Consider the following 27,489-nt stretch of genomic DNA (forward strand, 5'->3'; position numbering starts at 1 on the left):
AATAAATCCATGACATGCCACTACTAAAACAACACATGGGCCCACAGACATAAATATTTCACCTGACAACCCATTTGAGTTGAGACAGCAGGACTTCAGACTTACATTACAACTTAAAAGCCTGGCTCCTGCCCCCTTACAACGTTGACTAATGCGTCTCTTGGGGGACTTCTATATCAAATGTTTTCTGTTCAATGTCATATTAACTATTCTTTTTTTCATAAAAATGCAGTACCGATTTGGGTATGGCATTATAACAATGTATGTTATAAAGCCTATAAAATTAATTAATTCAAGAGTCTGGATGGTAAAGAGGTTCTGATATACTGCTCCAGGGGGGAAATGTAGCGGAGGTCGGCACCTGTACGGAAAAAGGATTAGGGGGCGTTCCCGGCGCGCGCAGGTGCCAGCTATACATGGACGGCTGAAACCCTGGAATAGTTAACTGTTCTAACCTATGAGCGTGTTGTCAGACGGGCAGAAAAATGCAGGAGAGAGCAAAACTGGAGAGATGAGATGTATAAGTGCCATGGTGAGACAGTGAACTATTTCTCGAGGTTTAGTGTTCGACAGTGCTTATAGAAGTGCACCCTTGCCAGTTCTCTGCAATGTCATCTATTGTTTGCGCACCGGACGGGAAAAGGGAAATTTTTCATAACCGTTAACTTGAGCTGTTTTTCTTCAACACGCTTTCTTTGTTATACGTGCTTAAATTAATATAGTCTAAAAAGAAGAACACTTACTCTTCAAGGACAACGCTCCACGGTAGCTTACTTGCGAGTAAGTTTCAGATCTGAGGGGACTTACCTTGCACCGGAACAGACGGTTAATGTTGGGAGATGGAGATATCATGGAGAGCTCGTGCCCTGTTGATGTTGTTATGGGTAGTCCAAGGTAAGATATTTAAGCCTCAAATACTTTTGTGATATTGATTTAAGTATTTTTTTGTATATTTATTTTGGTGAGTAAAATTCTTTGTTTGGCAAATGGTCATCACGTACAAAAGTTTTACGCATCCAAAGAAAGACGTTTTTGTATTTAATAAATAAATGAGACTAAATAACTAGAACATTGGCTAGTTAGCATAACCAGTGACGTCACACCTGTGCATTAACTGTACATGCACTGCTTTTTCTAATATTTTGTATAAACCTGCTTTTATTTCTTTGGAGGTTTGAAAAGGAAAAGCCTACAAAATAGGATACCCTTTCCTATTTTATTGAAGGTATTGTTTTTTTGTGTGTACTTCAGGCTAAATGATCCATTTGACAAGTTGCATCTTTCATTGCACAGATGGACCCAAGACAGGTTCCCAAGACACTATATTTATCAACAGCGTGAAATGTGCTGGTGTGAAATTGGTAAAGCCCACTTTGTCACTATCAAACTTAAATCTAGACTATACCGCGTTATCTAATTTGCTGTTGGCATCAACTTTGAAACCTATAACAACCGCAGGAAGACATATAGTACGCTGGCCATTAAACCAATAATGGCTTTGTGAGTCTTATGCACGGATGCCATAACGGGGGGAAGATTAGGACGATTGTAAGGACTCTGGTCAGACCGGGGTTCCAACAGAACCCCACGCTTTCCTGTATGATTTTGATGTTGGGGGATTTTGATGAGTAGGCCTACATTACATCAGGGGCTCAGAAACTCAAGCGGCGCCCCTGGTCTTAGCTGTTGGGCATGTGTTTGGTTGTAATCAGCCACTCAATGACACTTACAAATGTTTAGTTAAATTAAGAGTCAACCCATATACACAATAAAGGACTGATTGAGAAAGGCTAGGTCCATTGAGGTCACCTATCTTTCAGGCAGCAGAAATCAGAAGAAGTTGTTTTGTAGTCACTGACTGGGTGCAGCCGTTTAACAAGGTATTGGCAAGCAGGCTTTGCACTGATGAGATTAATACATTTGGTGACTCCTGGTTTGACTGGAATTAACATGGTCAACATGAAATGTGTTTGATGTGTCTTTACTGATGTGTCTTATTAATCTCTCCTGGAGAATGACAGTATGGATCAGGAGAATAGCCGTAGTTTACAATTTTGTGGTCCCTGTAAGTCTTTGTGTTTGAAAAGATACTTAAGATATTTATATGTTAAGGGACAGGCTTTGATGTCATGTCAGTGTGATCACTGTGTGTCAGGGGTTAGCTCTGTTTCACACTTGAAATGACAGGTTTCTGGTGCTGTGTGGAATTATTCTATAGCTCCCATCCGAAGCTTAGGGGACCATGGTAACGCAAACCTTTTGTTAGACAGCTGACAGGATGAGAAAAGGCAATTGGGTACTCAGTCTGGCCAGTCGCAGAGATGTCTCAGAAGATATTATATTGAAAGTGCTGTGTCTTAGGCCCTGTTAATATTATAAACTAATCCTGTACTCTGTGACTGTTTCAGCTCCCCCTTGCTTTATAATAAATTGAGTTTTACAAGATAACATGAATAAAAAGCACATGATAATAGTCAAAATAGGCGCAGCCTAACAAGCAGATTATTCCAGCGGAGGTGGATGAAGTCTCTGCTTAGGGTCGCCCATTCCTCTCAGCGTAAATCATTAGTGAGACTAATGCCTAGCTAGCATGGTCAATTATATGTGCCCCCCACACAGAACCTAGAATGTACCAATCCCACAGAGTCAATATTTCACCTAATTAACGGCTACAGCTTGCCTTGGACTAACAGACCGTCGTTAATCAAAAGGCAACTTGCCTGGAACTAATGGCTAACACGTTACTGTGAGTTGTTTAACTAGATGGAGTTGGAGCAGGCTTTATTCTTGAAAATCCTCCACAGTCTTTACTGTGCAGACTGCTGTATGTAATTTCATCTCTACAACAGCGAGTGCAATGTGTACGTGTAGAAGATCTGTTGCTACCATCTGCCAGAGTAATACTAATGTGCCAGAATTTCAAATGTACTTATTTTAATGAGCAGCGAGACGCATAGTTTGTTTTCAGTCTGTCAATCTGTAATCAAGACTTTCTTAAATACATCCGCAAGTGTGCCACTCTGGGAGGGACATAAACCGAATGTGTCTGACAGCCGGTGCAGTGAAGCAAAACACCCCAGACTGACTTACTGGCTGCTGTTAAGGTGCAGCCACAGCGGCGGCTTGTCGTTATTCCCTCCCCTCCACTCCCTCCATCCAGGGCCTGTCCTCATGTGACTAATGATGCCTGAGAGGGCAGACCTGCTCAGGATCGGGTCGCCACGGAGATGAGTCTGTCGGGGCGCTTTGCAGAGAACTCATCATCCCACCATCATCCCACTCTGCCAATTAGCGAGTCAACCTGCCTCAGCCTTACTAGAATCCCTATTCGGTGATTTTTGTGTGTGTCTGCTGTTTTAGTATCTTGTTTTTTTTTTGTTGCATCGTGTGGAATGTCATTCCTGCTGTTCTAACTTTCTTTCAAGAAACGTCTGCACTGTACTTCTGACCTTTGGCAACATGCAAAGGATACTGCCTGTGTGCAAAGCAGTGAGCAGAGCTCTGGAGTCTTCAGCTCATAAATCATGAATCTCACAGAGAGCAGTCTGCCATTTACACCCAGGCGTGGGTGAGGACTGTGGTGATTTAGGCCAGGTGCATCATGGGAAATAGCACACACTAATGATGTACAATCCCCCCTCTAAATGAGGCCTTTGCCCTGGTAGACACCAGAACGTGGGTGTCAGAGATCACACAAGCAGCGTACGCCCCAGTGGAACACAACTAACCGACAACGACTGGATGAATGACAAGATGACGTCTGAATCCTGTTGTATACCACTTCATTTAACATTTAGATATATGGTAAATCATTCAATTTTTGGTAATTTATCACAATGTGTTTGAGCCTCTTCATAGGTGGGTATGAGCACAGTTGTTGAGTTACATTACATAGATGGTAACTAATCCCTGGTACATCTTCTCTTTCAGCCATATCCTGACACACACATAGCAGTATTTTAAAAATAGAATATGTGTACTATGTTCCATTGACAGTTTTAAAAGGTTTCTTTTATCCTAGCCCACGATTGATTTCAATGGGTACAAGGCTTGAAGACCGCTGGTCTTCAACACATGCTTTTTTTCGTCCACTTCATCGTCCAGGTGGGAGGAAAAGCACTTTTGCAAAGGACTTTTGTGTTTAGATATGATGCAAGATTGGGGATGGTCAGGTGTAATTGTTAAGAGATGGGCTATCATGGAAGTTTTTGGTGGGTGATATTGGCCAAGATGGTTTTGTAAACTAAGTGTTTTTGGAGATTGGTTAGTTTTGTAATGGTTCATGATAGGCCTGGGGAGCAAGGCTTGATGGTATTTTTGTTGTGGTGGTAAAAGGACAGGTGATGAATCCCCAGGAAAAGGGGGGAGATGGATGGTTGTGTCTGTAGGGAGATGGGAGATCAGTATTCATTGAGGAGTGAGAGCACCCTTTTATCCCCTTGCTGTCTCCATGCTTCTGGGCCAGGTGGTTCAAGGTGTTGTTCTGCGACCGGGTGGGGTTACTTGGTGTTAAAGGCTTCAGATCTGGTTATATGAGGCTAAGAACCATCCCTGCTGTCTCTATAGGATTCACCTTAAAGTTTAAGCGTTCACTCACCACTCTAAAGCTGATTTCTGAATTGTTTGGATACTCTCAATTTTCAGACAATTTCATGGCGATATGGTCCTTTTCAAAATACTGTATGTAACTTATATGTTTAGATAACTCATAGCCGTCTTTTACAGCAACAGGCCAGATGGCAGGAGAGAAAAACCTACTGTAGCTGGGCCCTGCGGGAGTCATTTTACCTCTAACATCAATCTACTCCAGTATCAAACGCTACTCTGTGCTGTCCCTTCGGTAGTAAGGCAATTGCCTTTAGAATTAATGCTCCAGGGTGGTGGCAGATATCGCTTAATATAGAAACAGTCAACCAACCAAGAAAGAGAGAATGTACTGCAGTGTATTCTACTGATGTGTCATGTCTTTCCAACCCTACACTTCTTCCAATTGACTGAGGATTCAAACCAGGGAAGGTACTATAATGATTTTACCTCAAATCAATTGACCAATTGATCTACCTTTCACTCAAAGCTATTCATTGGTGAGCCATGGTTTCAATTTACGTCTTGAGAAAGAAGGTTTATTTCCTAGTTGGATCGAGGTCTACAAAAGATGCCGTACGGAAATCGATGTCATTTGAACAAGAACACGTAAAGATCAGGGAATTGCAACTCAGGCTCTGATCTCGTATTCATGAAAGATTGATTAGAAAGCACCTGCGTCGTCACTATTTCATTTGTAGTAGGTATTCTGGATAAAATGTATTTACATGTTCAACATTTCATTGAATATATAAACAAAAACACTCAGATCAAGATCACATACTGTAGGCTACATATGTCTGTTTGGTGTGCAAGGAGGATGACAGGGACCTTTCTATTATGGACTGTTATAATGGGTGGTTATTATCCTTAAATTACATATGACCCTTTTTGTAGTCTATACCAGTCTCCACTATGCCAATGTTGCCACTTTCCACTAATATTTTTCAGTCGTAATGAGGTAAAGACACTAGAAATGTTGTGAAATTGGGTCTAGGTTATATACCAGCAGGTCATAAGCCTAATACATGGTCATTGCATTACAGGCTCTCAGTCAGGGGGGAACAGTGTCATTTCTATTTCAGACCCTGAGGTTGGCTGGCTCTCTAAATTGATCTAGTCTCAGTAAAGTGCACAGGACAGACCAGGAGAAACCTGCTCCAAGCTGATAAGACCAGTAACCCTAACTACTTTAAAGGCATGGCACAGACTCCATCTTATATCATTCCCATTTCAGTTAGTAAATGTAGGTGAAGGAATAATATGCACTCAGACATGGGCTGAAGTTCAGTCAAAAAATATAGGCAGGAGTGAAACAGCTTGTTTTGATATTGCTACTACTGATAAAAAAAGGAGGTGTTCGTTAGTAGTGGGCATCAAGTTTACACTTTAAAAAAAATCTGTGTTCACCACAGCAATGGTTCATTCATGAAAACAGACATTAGACATTGGCATTGTCAAAGTTGGGTTGCCAAAAGCTAATTTTGGGGTTGAGTAGGTTCAGATCCATACAGAGAGAATCTGTGGTGTGTAAAATAAAGCATAAAGTGTTTTTGGAAATGAATTTACTGGCTGGGAATGTCTCTGGTCAGTGAAGCCTGACATTGAAAGACAAGGCTCTGTGTCAGACTCAGTGGTATTTTCAAGCAGGCAGGTTCAGGACCCAGTAGACATGAACCCATGCATCTAAATTCATATTTCAGCAAAGGAGTATTCGTAGCCAGTGCCTGTATGGTCTTCCACAGTGACAGTAAGCCTTTGTTCAGTTTGTTTTATGTGAAAAAGCTGAAACAGAATCATGACAGAGTTCTTTAGAAGTAGAGATCAGTGCACACATTTAAATCTACCCATCAGTGCAGTCATGTGCACAGTTGTATTCACATCCCTTGTGTGATGACTGAATTAGCTTCCTAGGCAGGCCACAGACAGGGACATATAATTTTTAAGGATGTTAGTGTTTCATTGGGGGGAAGCCAAGGAATATAATTTTTTTACATCAGCGATTTTTTAAGGTCAGAAGTACATGTATAATCATAACTACGGGAAAAGGAAAAGTACAAAGTACATGCAAGAGACTAAATTAATAACTGCCTTTGGATCTCTATTGAGTCTTTCTGCTATGTTTACTTTTTATTGGTGCAGTTGAGCCACAATCCTAGAATGCGAGCAGCAATGTTAAGGCAAGTTTACGAAATACTTTGAATGACTGAAAGGTAAGTCAAAGACTGGATGTCATTAATGAAAGGAAATGGAGTTTGATTTGAGCCTTGACATTTCTACATTCGAGCAGGTAATATCTACCTGGCATGTACCGTCACTCTGTGTGTCCCTTATTTTGTTAAAACACTCTTCCGCTTGGGGAATTCAACTTTGATGGGAAAAGGTTATTGAAATTCCTATTTTCACCTCTGGGCTACCCATCCACAGTCCATTCTCCATTGCCTCTCCCTGTCCCATTACTATCCTTCCAAATCCCAATAACTCCGCATGGCAAGATATTGTGCTCTTTCTGAAACTATTCTCAGGAGTGACAATTGTAAGTTTCCTAATGCAAATTTAAAAAAAGGTTTCTCTATGAGCATTAGCATCACCCGGTTTTGCTATCATATTTGTTTTGTCTTTGTGGCCCAAATAACAGTAGGCTATATAGTAGGTCCACCATGCCATGCAGAGTGGCAGAGATCATGGCACTTTACATTCTGCAATATCTCATAATGGTTCAGTAAATATCATGGCTCAGTGCACCAACAACCCTGTGTGGCTTACCTGCCATTATTAAACATTTATACAGCTCACTTTATCTTGTCCATGCTATTGAAATACAGAATTGCTATGCAATTTTCAATATTTAAGAATTGTAAGACAATTATTGTTGTCTTTTTTTGTTTTTACTGATGTGTTAATCTACTGATGTGTTAATCTACTGATTAATCTGAGTAATATTCTGATAAAAGGAGTTTTGGCCAACTATTGTCTTGGCATAATGGTCTAGGTCAAAAAAAGGTTACATTGTGAGTAGCTTCTGTTGAGGTCATCAACATCACAATGTATTTAGACTTCTATTAATAAAATACCCCTTCCACACTCTGGTCTTAGAAAGAGGTATGAATCTTGTACACAAGAATTGATCCCACTTCCGAGAAAAGGTTTTTCTTTGAAGTGCGATTGGCCTCAAGCCAGAATGCAACAGACAACTTTAATTACATTAGGTGGTGCCACAATGTCCAACATAAGTGATGTATTCACAATATGATGTTTGATTTGAACTTTGATATTGAAGTTGATAGAGTTAGACTGACTTAAAGCTATTGGGGATTTCATAGAGGGAAGCCATTAATATGGGTACAAATATTTTGTAATAGTAAGTAAAGAAGTGTATACACCCTCCCCTCTCCTTCACAAACAGACAGGTCCTGAGGCAATTGTGTCAAAAATGAAAGCACAGTGGCCAGATTAAATGGTGTGCCCCCCCACCCCCAACCCCACCCCCAACCCCACCCCCAACACCACCCCATGCGACTGGGATTCTGTGCGTCCCCAGGTCCCTCCCTCTTAAAGCCAGCTTGGACTGATAATAAGATTAGAATGTGGAGAGACAGCTTAGCGAACCTGGCCGAAGAAACATCAGCTATGCTTCATCAACAGGAGTGCCATGGAAAGGAGCTTGGTGGAGAGAGGGGCATGGCCGGGCCTGCGACTTGAGACTGCTAACACACAATGTAAAACAGAGAACAGTTGTGTCAAATGATTTGTATATATTATGTATACTGATGAGAGTGAGAAAGAGAGAGAGGGGGAGTAACCAAACACACACACACTTACAAGCGTGCACGCAAAGACTCACGCTAATCCCACTCAGTGCTAAGCTTATGCACCACACACACACACACACACACACACACACACACACACACACACACTGAACTTTCCTCCCCCAAGGGACATTCGAGTGGCCTTATGACAGTGGCACCATCCAAACTAATCAATGCTCCGTTGATCTGTGTGTGAATTAAAGACTTAACCCCTTCACTGCCAACTGTCACAGAGATAGAGGCATAAACTGACATAAATGGGACAACAACACATGGAAATAATTAATGAAGACTGTTTACTGAAAATAAGTACACTTACAGAACAGTCGAAACCCTACTCCGGAGACCGGAGTGTTCTTGATAATGGTAGCTGGTCTATATTCTGTCAAGTCAAGTCATATTTATTTATAAAGCACATTTAAAAACAGCCAATGCCGACCAAAGTGCTGTACAAAATCATCAAATAGGCAAAACAACAATAAATAAGAACCACACATCACAATTACAGTAAGCACAAATGACCCTAAACTGACTCGAAAGTCAAAGAATAAAAATATGTTTCAAGTCAAGACTTGGTGGGGGATGACCTGATAAAAATTGGCAGTTTATTCCACAGAGTAGGGGCTACAACTGAAAAGGCACGATCACCTTTCGTTTTCATGTCTTTTGGTGTTGGTGTTTTGGCAGCTCTCTTGATGTGTGCTTTAGCCTTAGCTTTCATCTGCCTACCAGCTCAGTCTGAGATCAGGGATAACCTACAGGATGGTATCTCCCTGCAGTGATCAGGGATAACCTACAGGGTGGTATCTCCCAGCAGTGATCAGGGATAACCTACAGGATGGTATCTCCCAGCAGTGATCAGGGATAACCTACAGGATGGTATCTCCCAGCAGTGATCAGGGATAACCTACAGGATGGTATCTCCCAGCAGTGATCAGGGATAACCTACAGGATGGTATCTCCCAGCAGTGATCAGGGATAACCTACAGGATGGTATCTCCCAGAAGTGATCAGGGATAACCTACAGGATGGAATCTCCCAGCAGTGTGGAGCTGATGACCTGGAAAACTGTCTTACCAACCCCGGGCCCTGATTGACAGACTAGTAAAAAAAAAAAAAACATCCTTCTAATGTCAATATTAGTGTTTCTTGCAGGTTGAGATGGAAACATGCAAGATCTATTTTGGAAATAACACAAGATGTACAGAACTGCAGACAGCTAGATTTAGCATGGTAGCTTTCACAGTGGTTGGTCCTGTCAACAACTACAAGAAACAGCTTCTATTTTTTTAAACAGCGCAGTGAAATATAGCATTTATTTGATCTATTTCTTGTGTGCAAGGAATGTTGAACAAAGTTCTGGTTGAATAAAAACGACATATGTTTATGGTAATGTGGCACACCTCAGCATGCATAGTGTCTGAATAATTATTTTTAAATGTTATGTAGCTGAGGACGACTGCACCTCTTGACGTTGCTGTGTTTTATCTCCAATTCTCCGCTGACTCAGCCTCTGCCGATGCAACGCTGCTGTTGATCGATTAAAGCACTCGGAGATTTGACAGTGTTTTTCAGTCTCCAAGTTTCATATCTCATGGATTTGCATCGCCCACCTGCTGCTACTGCCATCTTCAGCAGTTTTATAAAAAAAAAAAAACAGGAGCCAAAAATACAACTGGTTCTTTTTCTTTGACTGCTAGGGGTTCTGTAAAGTACAATGTTCTGTTGTCATCAAAGCTTGAAAAGATCAATCACAAGTAGCAATATTCTGTGTTATAAAGAGGAATCCTGCTATTGCTAATGAAACACACCATTTTATGGAAGCCAAAGAGGATTATTACGGTAAGAAACCTGAATAATCTCACTCTTGTCTGTCACTTTGACACAGAAGCCCAACAAGGTCAGTCTGAAGGAGGCTGGCCCCATCTAATCTCACCATCAGCGATCCTATACTCATGCTGCTGCTGCCTGTTTACCGGTTTGCTCTGTCTTGAAAGGCTGAAAGCCTGTCTCTGTTAATCACTTGTAGCAGGGTGTGGGAACCATTGAATCCTTTTACTCTGTGGCGTAATCCATGAGTATACCCCATGTCATGTCACCACACTAAATTACACCCCCTCTAATGTTGTTAAAAAAAGGCTTTTGGGGATTATTTTTAGACCGTCTGTTATTTACCATCCAAGGTTCAGCAATGGACTTTGTCCAGTGTGAAATTAGTTTGATCAAACACCAAGAGCTGCACTGGAAATTATGACACTTGGATGATATCTGAAGAAAAATCTATTAAATTTGGTTTTTGCTTGTAATAAATCTGTAATAACAATCTGACTGTGGAACAAGTACAAATGTGCTTGTTAAACCAATTCTGAAATAAGATGTGATATTTAGGCCTTTCAAGATCAATAAAGCAGATTGGTACCTGAAAAGTACATGATATGTCAAAAAAAGCTTGTTTAATCTGAGATACAACTCAAAACAAGATTTTTTTCAATACAATTTACTTAACAAGATATTCAAGATGCAGTGTGTCTAAAATCACGTACCTATATCTAACTGAAATGTTACTTGTTAGGTGATTGTGCCGTATTTTAAGTGTAATTTGATATTTAGACTAGAAACTAGTTAATTGTTTGGCAGTGTATAGAGATATGTGTGTCTGTTTTGTCTCTCAGCTCCCTAAAAGGAGTAGAGCAGCAGCAGTTCTGGAGCAAAAAACCAACCAGGGCTCAGGTGGCACCTTGACTGACTGAAGATATCCTCTGGTCTCCAGGCTCTTTCACTGGCAAAGCTCCACGCATCTCAATGGGTTTTTGGAATACATGTGATTGTGTGTGTGTGTGTGGACTGGATCTGAGTGCTTAATCTTTTGGCTGGTCACTCTGTCTCCGAAGGGGCCACCTGAGCCCAGAGGCTTGGTCAGATGTTCCAGCAGGCTTCCAGCTGCATGGATTCTCCTCTAGGCAACGCACAAGCTGCCTTTCATCTAGAGACCAATAAATCACTCATGCACTTTCTCACCATTCAAAACACTCCCATAGCACTCCCAGCCACATGGTCAAGTCATTCTACACACATCCCCTCACAAACTCTCTGTCTGTTCAACATGCCGGTCAATGCTCTGGAACAGAATGAGAATGACATCATTATTTATGATTGTAACTCCTTCAGACACCCACCACTCCAGTTCTCCATGCTGGTTGATTCCCCATGTCCCTTATGCATTATTGTTCAGTCAGAAATGCTGCTAACCGGAGAATATTCTCTATGTCACATTCATTTTTGACTGATTTTATAATTTTGAAACGTCAATGTAGATAATCCTCCCTGCAGCACAGTGTTAATTTTTAATGATCTCATTTCCGAGAAGGCATGGAACCGTGGGTTCCTGGGTAGTGAATTCATGTCCTTGCAAAAAACTGGAACAACTGTCTAATCTGTGTGAAGTGCCAAGATCAAGCGTCCTTCTGCAAGGAATGGATCCTTGTTGTTTTCTTAAACTGGAGGTTTACTGTTTTGGATTTATATGGCATTAGGTCAGAGGATATTCCTGAGCCTCAAGATACTGTGTGTTGTTGATGGTGATTACTAACCACCATGCCAGTCATATGGATTAGGATTTGGACAATACCAGTGTAGGTAGTACAATAATGAGATTTCTGTGTTTTGATTATTGGCAAATATTCAGTTCCATCTTGAGCCCAGCCTTAGCAGCCTGTACTCTCTGTCAGGCTGGTTCCCCTCTCTGTCAGGCTGGCTCCCCTCTCTGTCAGGCTGGTTCCCCTCTCTGTCAGGCTGGTTCCCCTCTCTGTCAGGCTGGCTCCCCTCTCTGTCAGGCTGGTTCCCCTCTCTGTCAGGCTGGCTCCCCTCTCTGTCAGGCTGGCTCCCCTCTCTGTCAGGCTGGTTCCCCTCTCTGTCAGGCTGGTTCCCCTCTCTGTCAGGCTGGTTCCCCTCTCTGTCAGGCTGGCTCCCCTCTCTGTCAGGCTGGTTCCCCTCTCTGTCAGGCTGGCTCCCCTCTCTGTCAGGCTGGTTCCCCTCTCTGTCAGGCTGGTTCCCCTCTCTGTCAGGCTGGCTCCCCTCTCTGTCAGGCTGGCTCCCCTCTCTGTCAGGCTGGCTCCCCTCTCTGTCAGGCTGGTTCCCCTCTCTGTCAGGCTGGTTCCCCTCTCTGTCAGGCTGGTTCCCCTCTCTGTCAGGCTGGCTCCCCTCTCTGTCAGGCTGGTTCCCCTCTCTGTCAGGCTGGCTCCCCTCTCTGTCAGGCTGGTTCCCCTCTCTGTCAGGCTGGTTCCCCTCTCTGTCAGGCTGGCTCCCCTCTCTGTCAGGCTGGTTCCCCTCTCTGTCAGGCTGGTTCCCCTCTCTGTCAGGCTGGCTCCTCCTCAGCCGAACACATGACAGATCTGGGAGATGAAACGACCACCCCTTGCCCTCCTGCCACACTAATGGCTTATAAATATCTTCTTCAAAGCCCAAGATAGTGTTGGGGCGGAATGGTGGTTAGCTGCTGTTGTGGTGTGATACTGCAGACCTATTTAAGTCCAACGCTTCCCTTTCATTCCCTGCCACCAGTTCCTGCCACAAGGGCCTGGGGCAGTGTGGGCTGAGGCATCGGATGATGGACAGCGAGCCTGATGAGGCCAGTGACACCCGTCAAAATCCTACACGAGAGAAAGCAGGGTGACCCAACCTCCCTCCTTTTTCCTCACACACTAACTAGAAGACTTTCGTTTTTGTAAGGTTTTTTGCAGTGAACCTGTTTGTACACGGTGTTGACCTGTGACACACGGACACACACACACACTCACACATCAGCTTGCTAACACACCAGCACACACACAAGCATCCACGCACACAAACACGCGCACTCACACACACACACACAACGTGCAGCTTGCTGTAACATAGTTATTGTAAGTTACTGTAAGACTTACAATAAGGGGGCTTGCTTGCCTTAGTGTGCTGTGTGCATTGACACTGCGTAACAACGCTTTGTGCCTGGCTTATGATCAAAGCTCCCACGCATCCATTCTCTTCATGATCAGAAAGGCATGTAGCTCTTCTTCCTCTCCATTCTTCCTTCTAATGTTCCTCAGCTTGGGGGGTAGCTAATGATAAATGCACTCCCTAGAAGTCACCGCTCTAACGACAGTATGACATTTGGAAGACGCAGACATGCCGAACCGTGCCACTGTCAGAGCATAAATATTCATGTCAACAAGCGTGTGTGGTGGAGTCACGAGAAAGAGGGAGGCAGTGGGTAGAGATTGCAGTCAGAGGTCAGATGTTGACGGGAAGCACTGGATCATAGTTCAAATAAGGAGCTGCATGACTGTTCTCCTCACAGCCTTGTGGGTGAAATCACCATGAGAGCAGAACACAACACCCCCTCTCGCATCACACACATAATGAGCTCCATCACTGTCTGGCCCTATGGGTGGTTATTACGGAGACCCACTTCCTGGATACCGTCGTTCCCCTAATCACAGTCTATACTCGAGCCCTGCGATCTGTTTGGCAGTTTGCTCAGAATTCCTAAAGCCAAGTGGGCCACGGCTGTCGTTTGTCACAGTGATCAATGGTTATGAATATTAACAGTTGTATCTCGATCGTGTCGTTAGCTATGATGTAACGCTTGTGGATTAATGGTCGGTCTACCATGCCAGCTAAAAGAAGAAACTGAGGGGAAGCTCCTTGTTAAGTTGATTGGGAACCTAACCCCTAACACTCTCTGGCTCTCTCTCTGGCTCTCTCTCTGGCTCTCTCTCTGTCTCTCTCTCTCTCTCTCTCTCTCTCTCTCTCTCTCTCTCTCTCTCTCTCTCTGGCTGTCTCTCTCTCTCTCTCTCTCTCTCTCTCTCTCTCTCTCTCTGTCTCTCTCTCTCTATGGCTTTCCCTCTCTCTCTCTCTCTCTCTCTCTCTCTCTCTCTCTCTCTCATGGTGAGCTTCCTTAAGGTGTCATTCCAGCTCCATCCATCTGTGCATGTGTGGGGGAAGGACACTAGCCATTGAGATTGATAAAGGGGAGAAAGTGTCCCTTTGCCAAATTCTAAAAGAGAAGCCAAGTCAGAGTCAGAAGGCTTGTTTCTGTTGCTTAGTATGGAAACAGTTTGCGTAGCATAGGGGATGAGAGATTGATAAATCCTTTTTTTTATTTTGGCCTTTGGCGGTCTCCTACAAATACTTTGCACTATTGAAATCTCAGAGGTTTTAGGACCTTCATTGAGTATAGTGTGAAGCTGAGGCTATACCTCTGATATTGTTTATATAAAAATGACGGGAGTTTTACAGTAATGGTAGGCTTTCATACCCTCCACATTGACTTGAATCGTTTGAATCTGCATCTCCAAACTCTCTAGGTGACAAAACAGAAAAGTAGCCTAGTAATCCCGAAATCAGCTACTATGATTTCGGGAGTGCACTTCCTTTCGGTACAAGGAGATCCATAAATAATGTGATTTAGTTACATCTCTTGTGTGTGCTCAATTTGTGTCTTACTGTGTGAACTGTATGTGTGTGTGTTCATGCACATTTGTGTGTTTGTCTTTTGTGTATAAGAGAGAGAGAGAGAGAGAGAGAGAGAGAGAGAGAGAGAGAGAGAGAGAGAGAGAGAGAGAGAGAGAGAGAGAGTGGTGTATCAGAGTTTTCGCCCATGTGTGCATGCCGAATCAATTTGAACACAATCAAAACTTAAGAAGGATTAAAGCTCCTGTGATGAGATAGCACCCTCAAAATGGCTTAAAATAGCTGCAGAGATTACGCTAATGTAATCCAATTTAAAGGAGCCTCCTCCAAATATTTATTATTTAAACTCCATCTGTTTGAAGCCCCGAGGGTCAGTCCAATATGCAGTGTTTTACAGAGACGGGGTATCTTACTGTCCAACGTCCCTTTTTCTTGCTTGTGTACTGACTTAAATAAACTCCTGATATTCCATACATTATTGCATCCCTCGTATTCTGAGTCAGTCCTATCTACCTCTGAAAAATTGAGAGTTGAGCAGCTGTGAAGGACGTCAAATGGACTGCCTTCTTAACGAGGCGTGATATTTTTCTGTTACTCTGAAATGCGACGGCAGTAGGCTAGTAAGACTTACATGAGGCCTGCCAATCACACACCTCCCATCAAAGCCTTTTTAACCTGGAATGTATTGCTTCTTTCTCTAGATTAGAGCCTCATTTGGAGACAGGAGAGCCTGCTCAGCGGAGATAGGGATGGAGAGACCGAGTGAGAGAGAAAGAGAGAGAGAAAGTGGCAGAGAGCAAACTAGATTCTTAGCTCTACCTAATGATAAAGACTGTAGTGAATAGAGAATTGAGGCTACTGGAAGATAGGTTGACATGTTAATGAGAGTTGGGCTATCTTCAGCCACTCTTTCAGACTGCTAAATTGGTATTCTCCTGTATGGGTCAACTGAACAGTACAAAGGAGTGGTTATGCGTGAAAATTACTGAATATCTCACCTCAAACATTAGTTTTAACAATATCTGGTTCATTTTTGTTTAAACAATTAACGTTGGGCAATGATTTGTGCCTCTTGGCTATTTCTCCTAAATATATACTTCCCCCTACTGGATGACTTCACATACTACATCTGAAACAGTGACCCCCTAATTGAGCTCCAGCATGCATGGCATCGTGTACTTTGATATTTTTTTCCAGAACTATGTGTCTCTCACAACTCTACAGCCCACACCACTAATGGCTGTCACCGACTTGTAACAATTGAGTCACCAGCATCAGACATTTAGAAGAAAATGACTGAACACAGACTGCAGCATGTTCAGTTTTCCCTCCTTACAGGGGTAATATTTCATGGGTTTAGTGGCTTGGATTTAGATGGACTTGATACAGACATCCACACCTTCCGATGTGTCTCTGTCTCAGAAGCCACACACGGCCCAGATGGAGACAGCCAGGGATTAGGGAAGATTTTCCTTCATTTGATGAACAATTCACTGACACAGATACTGAGGATAAACCTGGACCAAGAACCACAAGAATAGTCATGGGACTGTTTAGTGTTGTGAGGGGTTATCATTCACACATATTGTGTTCCTTTCATGCCATTTCTTTATGTATTTAAACTAACATATAATGCCTTTGGTTTGTATAATCACAGTTGTATCTAATTGGATGGGTGAAAGCCAGGCAGAACAGTCTCCCTTTGCCTTCTCATCCTTTGCTGCATAAAAACTAGGTTCTCATCTTTATTAGCACAGATTGACTCTTTAATCCCTGTAATCTGTGATCAGTGATGATTACACTGATGACACCCAAGACTGATTCTGGTTTTATTTTAAATGAATATTATGTTCAATGTTCAAATCTGATGAATGTCCGTCAAATTGTCAAACAGTTATCAGTTGGTTATCAATTGGATTAATGTGCCTTCCAAAATTAGACTTGGGTGGGTATTATATAGCCTACGTGAAGAATGTGTGCTCTTTGTTAGCATATGACTCATTTCATTCATTTAGCAGATACTTTTATCCAAAGTGACTGTTTGAAATATTTAGCTATAATTTCTTTATCAAGTAATGCACATGTCGTCGGATTCAAAGTAAGGACAATAGTTTAATGCTTGCTGGCAAGGAGTCAAATGTGATCGCAATACAAAGTTGTCTGATTCTCAAGTCTTCATGTAAGACCATTTAAACATATTGATGGGAAGTCCCCTCCCCTGCATATCAGCTGTCAAGGTGATCAATCCCAGAGTTATCGCGGTATGACATAAACATATTTATGTCATCTCTAGTAAGATCGTGGTCAGCCTAGGTAAGTTTGATTTTATAAGCCTAGTGTCTTCCATAGTTCATGTGGGGAGGGGTTCCTCTGCTGACAAGGAATGCTAGCACCAGTATTATTCAGTATAAAACCTTACATTCTTAATTTCTCCGACAGTGGCTTACAGGGGTTGAAAACCCCAACCTCTTGATATGCGTTTGAATGCTTCTCCACTGAGTCATACCTATCACCAGTCCATGTAGACTCTTGTCTAAGTGACAGAAAAGACTGGCAGGTTCCACAGTGTCCTGCATTACATCATTGCAGTGCTCTGCTAGGCTGACGTTTTGTGAAGCGAGGGTCACAATTGGAAGATTGAGCCAGGGATTGTTAAGGGATTAGTCTGCAGGACTTAAATGTTGTGACACCACGGTAGTGGGCTTGCTAGGGGGGTCAAAGTATCCCATGGGTAATAAGAAAGCATAGAGCAACTGCAACTTTAAGCCCAAAAAACAGGATGCCAGGGCTTGACGTCACATTGACACCCAGTTGCACTCTCTGCCTCTCTCTCTCTCTCTCGCTCTCTCTCTCTCTCTCTTTTCTCTCTCTCTCTCTCTCTTTTTCTCTCTTTCTCTCTCTCCCTCTCTCTCTCTCTATCCCTTTCTCCCTGTCTCTATCCCTCTCTCTCTTTCTCTATCCCTCTCTCTCACACACAAACTCTCTCTCTCTTATTTCTCCCTGTCTCCCTGTCTCTCTCTCTCTTTCTCTCTGTCTGTCTTTCTCTCTCTCTCTCTCTCTCTCTCTCTCTCTCTCTCTCTCTCTCTCACACACACACACACACACACACACACACACACACACACACACACACACACACACACACACACTCTCTCTCTCCCTCTCATCTCTCTCAGTCTCTCTCTCTCTGTCTCTCTCTCACGCACACACTCTCTCTCCCCCTCTTATCTCTCTAACTCTCTCTCCCACTCTCTCTGTCATCTATAATTCTCCCAGCTGAACAGAGTTTAATTCTAAAAAGAAGGAAAGCATGTCTGCAGTGGAGCTGTGGAAGCTGTGGATGTGGAACAGTCTCAGCGAACTGAATCTTGATCAAACTATCTACTTGAATTTGTGTGTTTTTGAATACTGGGTTAGGACCCTACCCCTCTTGGAAGGTGTTAGTGTTTCAGCGGTTCAGAGATTAAGAGCCTTGCGTCGGTGCGTATATATCCGTCCGGAGCCAGGTCGTTCTCATTGAGTGTGTCTGTCGACTTGGCTCCAAGCTGGCGGATCTCGAGGACTCCGGGTGCTGGGATCAGCTGATCCACCTCCAGCTGACCAGCTCAGGGGACTGGCCACCCTGTGAGTTAACCTGCCTCTGATGACCTCCAACCCTGCTCTTCTTCCTCTCCCCTGCTTGTCTCTCATCTTGGTCCAAGACATCCACTCCTTCACCTTTGTTTCTGATGCTACGTGCTGTACTGCAACCATCCTTGTCTTTAGGATGTTATGTGTACCTCATTTTTTTCCCTGTATTATCTGTTGGTCAATTGTTCTTGCTATCGATTTGTGTTGTGTTTTGTGTTCAGGGAGGGATTTAAACACAATGTAAATATATAATTACATGGCAGTTAGGATTCTGAGTTGGTTTTTCAAATCAACTAAAATGCTTTAGATTACTGTATGTGTTTTTTAAGATAATCCAACCAACTCCTTTACTTGATATTAGTATGTGTTTTTGTTATTCCCCCAGACCCTAATTACATCTAATGCTTGAGATTAGCATATGTGTTTCCTGTTCGTCCTATCAACTCAAATGCTTGATCGTGTCTTATTAGCCATGCTTGTCTGAAAGTGGTGGGTTGGAATTGTGTTATGATGTCTTTTCAAACTACAATAAGCAGTAGACTTCAGATACTCTCTCTTTTTTTCTTCTTTTTTTATACATTGAAAATAAATTAACAGAGCTGTCAATGACTAGATTCAAACCAAATTGAAGATAGCAATAACACTAGTGAGGAATGTTTCGAATGACATGCTGACAGTTGGAGAGAAAAGCTAAAATGTTTTATGTATAAGCCCCACAAAAGTTGTGGACTCCACAATCTTTACAAACATTATTCAAGGCATCATCTTCTCTAATTGGATGATTTGTAATGTGCCTTCTATTCCTCATGCCAGTCGGTCTTTGCATGTTCGACTGTATTTACGTGGTTATCCGATTACCACAGCACATGTGTAGGATTATAATAGTGGCATAGATACAGTAAATGCTCACAAAGGAGACTACGTGAGGAAAACAATCTCAAGATGATTAAGGAAGGGACAGTAGGATGTTTCCAAGGCTTCCGTTCATGGGCACTTTGACGAGTGATGATCCTTTCTTTCAAACTGTGATGTTGGGCATTGCGACATGAATGAGCAGGGGGCAAGGATAATGGTGATGCTTCAGAATCAGAAAGGGGTTTTAATCACCATGAAAGTTTGCATAGACAAGGGATTTACTTTGACAGGATTTGCATACATTAAACATAGTAATCTTAAAACTTAAAAATGTGGTCTAACTACACTAAAGGTACAAAGTCTTACAAATACTAAGGGGATTTATAGTTAAAAATCAAAATATGCATAATAAAATATAAAGTAGCCATAAATTCAGGAGTCAGTGTGACGGTGTTGGTGTTTTTTTTCTTTCTCCTGCTGTGGTAACTGCTCCAGGTGACTCGCAGCGGGTGGAGATCCCCAGGAGAGACATGGAGGTGGTGAAGGGCCAGATGGCTGTGTTGCAGGCCTGGTACAGCCCCAACTCTGACATCCATAAGAACACAGTCATCTGGAACTTCATGGCGAACGAGTCCAAACAAGTGAGTTAGTTCAGGGGTTCAGACTTTAAGACGTTGACTGCTTTGCATTTCCTCATTTGTCTTGAAAAGTATTAGCTGAGACAGATAGATAGATAATAAATAAATGATAGAGTTGCTGATTCTTGCTTGATTTACATTCTAAGAGGTTTGTGAGACAATTGAACAGCAGCCTATCAATTCATTTAGCCTAATGCCATGTTACAAGGACACTAAAGAGCTTTCCGAATCATCCAGATGAGATTCCATAGTTTGATAAGTCAAAGTTCACCTGCTTTACTTTCATGTTAGAGTTCAGATTTTCTACGGCATCTTGAATGTCCTCAAAACGAGGTAGTATTCAGTATGAATGGGTGCTGGTGATCTACCCAGATTAGGATTATTTCCACCACCTTTTATCGTGTGAGTCAGTTGAAGATACAGACGCACAGCCATGAATTACATGGCACTAATGGTGACCCAGTGAATGTGGTGCATGTGTGTCCTGTAGGTTAAAAACCTGCACATGTGTGTCTACATGCTCTTTGCAGTGATTACGATAATCTCAGTAGTTTCACTGTCTGCTGCCGCATAAGCTTATCTCAAACAGAAAATCAGAAAAAAATCTAACTCGACCATCTGCACATATATATAAGGATTATCTTTATGAAGGACGTTGACTTCTCATAGGCTTTAGCTGAGTAGCCTGGGAAACTGCGCTGGACTAAACATTTCATCTCGATGAGTACTGGGTATTGGACGAAAGAATGCTGCAACTTTTGTCATCTTCCCTAAAAACCTCTCTCAGTATTACAGAAATTCTTTGCATCCACATTATAGCTGCCAATACTTGTATAATCACAATTACCTAAATTGTTTCAGTGTGTTATATCACATCAAGCAATGTTTTTCCTCCTGTGCCTGACAGATCATCTCCTACACCCCAAACTTTATCAACGATGGAAGCCCAGAGTTCAGGAAGCGTGTGGGCTTCAGTGTGTCCATGCCCTCTGCTAACCTCTCGATCTTCATCAACAACACCCTGGAGTCTGATTCAGGACGCTATTTCTGTAACGTCATCATCCCTGGTTCTCCAGGCCTCACCGGGGAACTGCGCCTTAATGTCAAAGGTAGCAGATCAGTCAGGATGCCAGTGCGAGCTGAAGCACTACCAGCAACATTACCCTATTATGAACAACGTGCAGACTAGGCAGCCTGTTTTCTGTCGTGATTTTCTCATGTCTGTACATGGCAAGCACTTTGGAAATGAAACTGATCTCCACTGTTGACATGTACTGTACTGTATAGTACTGTCTAGCCATTGCAGCATATGCCACAGACACAGCAGATGGTCACAGACCCATGACACCTATCACCTTGTATAATAAAGTCATCCATTCTAGGAAACAACATATTGTTATCAAATGGATGAATCATCCTTTGGAAGGTCAATAGTACTACTAGATGTACTGCTACATGCTTTCATTTATCTCTTGTGTTGCTTGTCTTGATCTGGCTCTTTAATCTATCTGCCTATCTTTCACTCCCGCTCAGTCCCTCCCTCGCCTCCAGAGTGCACCCTGACAGGAAGCCCTGTGCTGAACGGAAACGTGACTCTAAGCTGTAAGTCCAGCTCTGGCAAACCTGTGCCTCAGTACAAGTGGACCAAGGCAGCCCCAGTGTCCGAGGTCTACTTTTCCCCTATGCAGAGTGAGTATTAGGGTTATGGGTATTCTTTAACAGTCACTATGGTCAATGGAGGTCCTTTCATGAATTTCCTTTACTTTATGGGTAAAGCGATAGCACTTCCCACACTGGTTGTGCTACGCTGTATGAATTCGATCAAACAAGAAGTGGAACTGCAGAAACTCATCTTTTTCCCTGTTGATGAAGTCATTTTTTTCATGTGTTCCTTTTGCTTTGCTGGATGCATCAGGAAAGTTATAAAGACAGCCATGCATCGTCTGGACAGATCACACTAAGGGGTGTTCGATCATGCCAGGCCCTTTGAAATGTCGAGATATTTATCACTAAATCTGTCAAAGACCCAGATAACATGAGTGCAAATTGCACTGCATACACATTAGAAACAATTTACCTAACATAAAATACCTATCTTGTTTCCAGCTTTTTGTTCCAGTCAATAGATGATATGCTTTGTGTTTTGTAGCTGTTCTGAGAAATAGATGATTCTCTTGTGAAAACGCCAGCTGTCTCTGAATAATAGAGCTTAGGGCTGACTAACCGTATATTGGAACAGCTTTCTTTTCTTCATCTCTTTATAGAGGTTTTTCACTCTTTTTTTCTAATCTGTTTTCCCGATAATGTATACATTCCATTGGTTTCAATATGTACACTTATACAGACCCAGAGGCATGCTTGCATGGTTTGCACACTCACTTACTCACTCACTCACTCACTCACTCACTCACATGTCTCAGTCACATATACATGAATGGTCCCTACAAAAGGGACCGCATTTCAAATGTTTCAGAATCAAAGCATTGCATCAATGTGCACTACCCCCCCTTCTCACCCTTTCTTTCCACCACTGTCTCCTCCTGCATGATCTAGAATGGAAGTCCTGCCCCCAGCCCATGATTGTTCTTGGGTTCATGGGTAAGGGTCTCACTCATCCACCCCACACTGACCTCCTGCAGCCCTTCACAGCTCTTCCCCAGCCAGCAGTAGTCCTCTGTCACATAGAGCTTCACCCCAATGTCACACTGCAATCCCAACTACAATTCCTACCTTTTAGCTGTGTGTTTGTTCCCAAGTCATATACAGTACCAGTCAAAGGTTTCGACACAGTTTTGACTGGTGCTATATACATGTTCTGATAACATAGATGACCTTATGCTCTGAGTGTGCTGTATCTACGATTAAATATACATTCTGTGACCAGGCAAGCTAGTAACAACGTTTTTGCAGTAACTCTGTCTCTATGGCGATGTGACCTCTTGGCCATCTGGCTCTGAGAGAAATATGTGTAACTACTATGTCAACATCCTCTTGACATGGCTATTAAGTACACGGCAATGTGCAAAGTACATGACAAAACGTCATGGTAATCCCGATTGCAATAAAAAAAAATGCTAATACAACTCATAAAGTGGTTTCTGCAGAGTAACATCAGAATAGTTGCAGTGATTGAGGAGAATGTCTTGTTGTGAACAAGTGTGGGAGTAGTTCATATACAAAGAAAGAAGGTGAAATATATGCATGTGTATGAATATGTTTACATGATTCGGAATATGTATGTAAATAAGTTCACATAAAGAGACTTAACAGATCACCTCATGGTGGGATTCTGATTGCTGTTTAAGGTTAAACATAAGCCAAGTGAGGGTTCGCTGATGCTGCTAATCTGTCCCACTCAGGTCCCGTTTCCGTCACCTTGTTTTCAACCTTGTGATTAAACCATCATTGACGGGACATCAGAGTGATGTCACAGATGGTCGTAGGTGTGTCACCTGGAACACACAGCAATATCCGGAACTGGGGCTTTAACTTGTGTCAATTCATGACGCTATTGATGCAGGGTTCATTACTTTGTATTTCTTGTAAATGTACTTCTTTCCAAGTTCCAAGTAAACATAGCTGATTGCCTGAATGAGTTCCCTTTTCAAGCACTACTGCCTTAGGTAGAATCTGCCCCAGACAGATTTACTTCACTGTGAAATGGAAACCATGAGTTGTCATCATGGAGGACCTTGTGTTGTGACAATGCAGCCCTGACCGTCCCTGTCCTGTAACAGATGGTGAGGGAGGATGTTATCAAACAGCATTTCTCTCCCATTACTAGGGAACAGCTGTTTGTGAGCATGTCAGTGAAATAGTTTAAACGCTAGTCTCCTCCCTAAAAAGGAAGACAGCTGACATCATAGTGTGAATACTACTAGTCTTTTCTGCATTAGGAATACCAGCCTGAATATAACAACTTCTTCTATTACTTTCTGATATTTTTACTAAGATGTAATCAGTGTTTGATAGACAAACACCCTCAAATGTGTTGTCCCAGAGTGGATTGTAAAGGATTTGTTTGATAAGGATGTCCTACTTGTTTACTCGACACATCTAGAACAATGCATCTTTCAGGCAATATACAAATGAACCACAGTCACAGATTTACGTTAAACAATAATGTCTATTATAATACTGGACTGCATAGACTTGTCGGATGCCCATGTGACTTGTTGATGTAATCCTTTAGCAGTTGAAGACCTACATGGTCTGTATTTTGTGTCACTGTAATGTTATGAATGTATTTGTGATTATCACTTGTGTCAGGCCTACATTACACTATCAATCCAGTCCCACTGTGTTCTCCAATTAGAATACTAAAGTAAAACAATCGTTTTACTGTTCATATATTTCTGGATTGGACAGAAATTCAAATTGATCACAACGCCTGGGTGAATGATGTTGGGGGATGGAAAAACCATACAAACCCTCCCCAGCAAAGTTGACGTGACAACCTTCCTTAACATCACTCTCTCCAGGATCATATTGTGTAGATGGCATTCTAATGTATGTTTACAGTGTGTGTTATTTAGAGTAGAGTACATCCGTTGGTAGTGCGTCTAGCTGTATGTGATCAGCGAACAGAACAATCTGTGTGCGTGTTTTTTTTATTTATCACAACCTACTTTAGCAGGCCATCATCCTGAATAGTATACTGTGCGGTGCTTCCCTTCCAGATGAGAGACAAGGCACCCTGAGGCTGAGCAATCTGACGAAAGGCATGTCAGGGAAGTATGTGTGTCGAGCCAGCAACACCGCCGGAGCAGACAGCTGCTCCATCAACCTGGAGGTCTTTACCTGTACGTACTGTATGGCACACTACAATGTACCTGCTCCTGGCTGATTGTCCTGGCTGAACTGTCCTCCTTATTTTCCCCGCCCCACAGCTTCCAACGCCGGGGCGATTGCAGCCACCGCCTTGGGGTCCATAGTTGGCCTGGTAGCCATCGTGCTCTTCCTCATCTTCATATTGAGAAGGAGGGGAGACACAGAAGAGGAGATTGCCAATGAAATTAAGTGAGATTTTTTTATGTTTGCCATCTTGTCGGTATAGACTGTATGCATGGAAGCAAATCAGTGACATGATATTGAATGCTTAATATTAAAATTTCTGACCCAATTGTTCAAATTTGCAAAAAAAAAAAAATCTGATCCCAAAAATGTGACTTTGGATTTGAGCAAACTGAATTTTTTCACCTAAAATGTTTTCACCAAAAAATGTGTTCACCTAAAATGTGTTCACCTAAAATTTGTTCAGCTAAAAATGTTTCAACTAAAATGTTTTCACCTAAAATATTTTTGCCTGAAATTAGTTTGCCCCCAAAAAATTCAATTTCAATATTAAGTATTTAATGCCTTAAATTAAAAACATGTCACTGATTTTCTTCTATACAGTATGCGGGTGTCGTCTTGTCTTTTTCAACAATTGGCTTTCTGTCTGTCCGTGGCAGGGAGGATGCTCCAGCACCCAAGCGCGTATCCTGGGCAAAGAGCGGGACAGGTTCAGATAACATCTCCAAGAACGGCACACTGTCCTCCATAGCAACGAGTCCCCAACCACGAGACCAGCCCAGTTTTCACTACCCATACCCCTCCGCACCTGCCTCGGACACAGGCTCCTTGCTCAATGCCTACCGGCTGCGGCCTGGCGAGCCCAACCCCTTACAGGGCCTCCCGGGTTACAACATCGGTGGCACCCCTCCACACAGGAACCACAGGAGCCTCCGACCACCAAGCACTAATGGAGTCCCTCCCCATGCTCCCCACAGCCCCATGCTCAAAACCCCCAGCAGGACCGAGGGGGCCCAGCCCCAGGTGCCACATCCTCTCACGATGCTGGCCAGCATCAGCTCCTCCACCCTGACACGCATGGGGGCAGTGCCCATCATGGTTCCAGCTCAGAGCCAGGCTGGGTCCCTGGTGTAGCTGACGTTACAGTTTCCTTTGTGAAATACTGAGAACAAACTTACTGAAAAACTGTTACCATATGGAGAGAAGGGGACTTCGTAGGTGAAAAACTTTATCCGTCGTTGTACTTTAACAAAGTTGAAGGTGCTCAGTATGTTGTAAAGCTGACACAGCATACAATTGTTATTTATATTTGGTAACTGTATTTTGTTTAATTTTTTATAAGCAAAAAGAAAATGATAAATTAATTTTATGTACAATTTTAAGTTAAAAACGCTATTGAATTAGTACTGTATGTTTAACAGTGATATGATCTCTCTACTGATACATATGGAAATGGTCAACCTTAATGAATGTTGCTTTTGTTTGCAGATACATTTGAAGTAATGTCATATTAGATACATACACAGTAAGAGATCCTCAAAAGAGGTTTTACTTTTTACATTATCGACACGTGCTAAAATCTACAGTCCACCAGATTTTTGCCACATAATGAGATTACCTGGCCATTACCTGGAAGTTTTCCTTAGACCAGCTAGCCTACCTGTTCAGTAACACTGGACTTGATGTGCCCTACAACCCAGGAATTTTATCTAATGTTAAGAATAAACTTTGACATTGACTGATACATGTTTGAGACAATTGAAGTATAATTTAAGTAATTCAATGGTGATGTGGTTTTATCACATTCATGTAAACTGAGAGCGTATCAATATAATTCCTCTTAGGTAGTTAATGTACACTCATCTGCCACTTTACTAGGTACCACTTCTTGGTAACGCAAACATCTATTCAGCCAATCATTTGGTAGCAACTCAATCCATTCAAGCATGCGAACATGGTCAAGAGGGTCTGCTGAAGTTCAAACCAAGCATCAGAATGGGGTAGAAAGGTGGTTTAAGTGGTGTTGAACGTGGCATGGATGTTGGTGCCAGATGGACTGGTTTCAAAATTTCAGAAACTGCAAATCGACTGGGATTTTCATGCACAACCTTCTCTAGGATTTACAGAAAATGATCCAAAAGAGAAACTGTCCAGTGAGCGTCAGTTTCCTGGGCTGAAATGCCTTGTTGATGGGAGAGGGGAATGGGCAGAATGGTTGGAACTGATAAAAAGGCAACAGTAACTCAAATACCCACTCTTTACATCTGAGGTATGCAGAAGAACATCTCTGAATGGAAACAAATTCAAAAACGTTGAACCTTGAAGGATATGGATTACAGCAGCAGAAGACTACACCAGGGGCCTCTACTCAGCTTGGATCACACAGCTCACTAAAACTGGACCAACATTGAAAAATGTTGCCTGGTTGGATGAGTCTCATTTTTTTCTGCAACATTCAGATGGTAGGGTTAGAATTTGGCGTAAACATGAAAGTATGGATTCATAGGATTCACTCGGGTTAGGGTTCTAACCCTATTGTTTAAACGCCAGAGTATTGTTGTGAATTTAGGTAATTCTATAGACAAAGGGGGTTCCAACCCTGTACAAGCAAGGAGTACCTAATAGTGGCTAGTGAGAGTATATTTCATTTATAATTGCTTGGCGTAATGTTAATGTTGACTGGCTTTGAGGTTTTTAGTTTTTCCATCATGGCATCATTACTTTTT

At 42.4% G+C, this 27,489-nt stretch overlaps 1 protein-coding gene across 1 annotated transcript; it reads left to right on the forward strand.

Annotated features, from left to right (window-relative positions):
* The first annotated feature begins 486 nt into the window (after positions 1 to 486).
* Positions 487 to 27,447, forward strand: esamb (endothelial cell adhesion molecule b). Its single transcript, XM_084674565.1, has 8 exons — positions 487 to 894; positions 19,827 to 19,972; positions 20,877 to 21,078; positions 21,503 to 21,658; positions 22,523 to 22,567; positions 24,649 to 24,771; positions 24,859 to 24,988; positions 25,423 to 27,447. The coding sequence occupies exons 1-8, from the start codon at positions 840 to 842 to the stop codon at positions 25,895 to 25,897; spliced, it is 1,332 nt and encodes a 443-aa protein (XP_084530691.1). The 5' UTR covers positions 487 to 839; the 3' UTR covers positions 25,898 to 27,447.
* Positions 27,448 to 27,489: the final 42 nt, after the last annotated feature.

The sequence above is a fragment of the Hypomesus nipponensis genome, chromosome 15 (genome assembly GCF_054491055.1).
Source record: "Hypomesus nipponensis isolate SF chromosome 15, ASM5449105v1, whole genome shotgun sequence".
NCBI classification, from domain to species: domain Eukaryota; kingdom Metazoa; phylum Chordata; class Actinopteri; order Osmeriformes; family Osmeridae; genus Hypomesus; species Hypomesus nipponensis.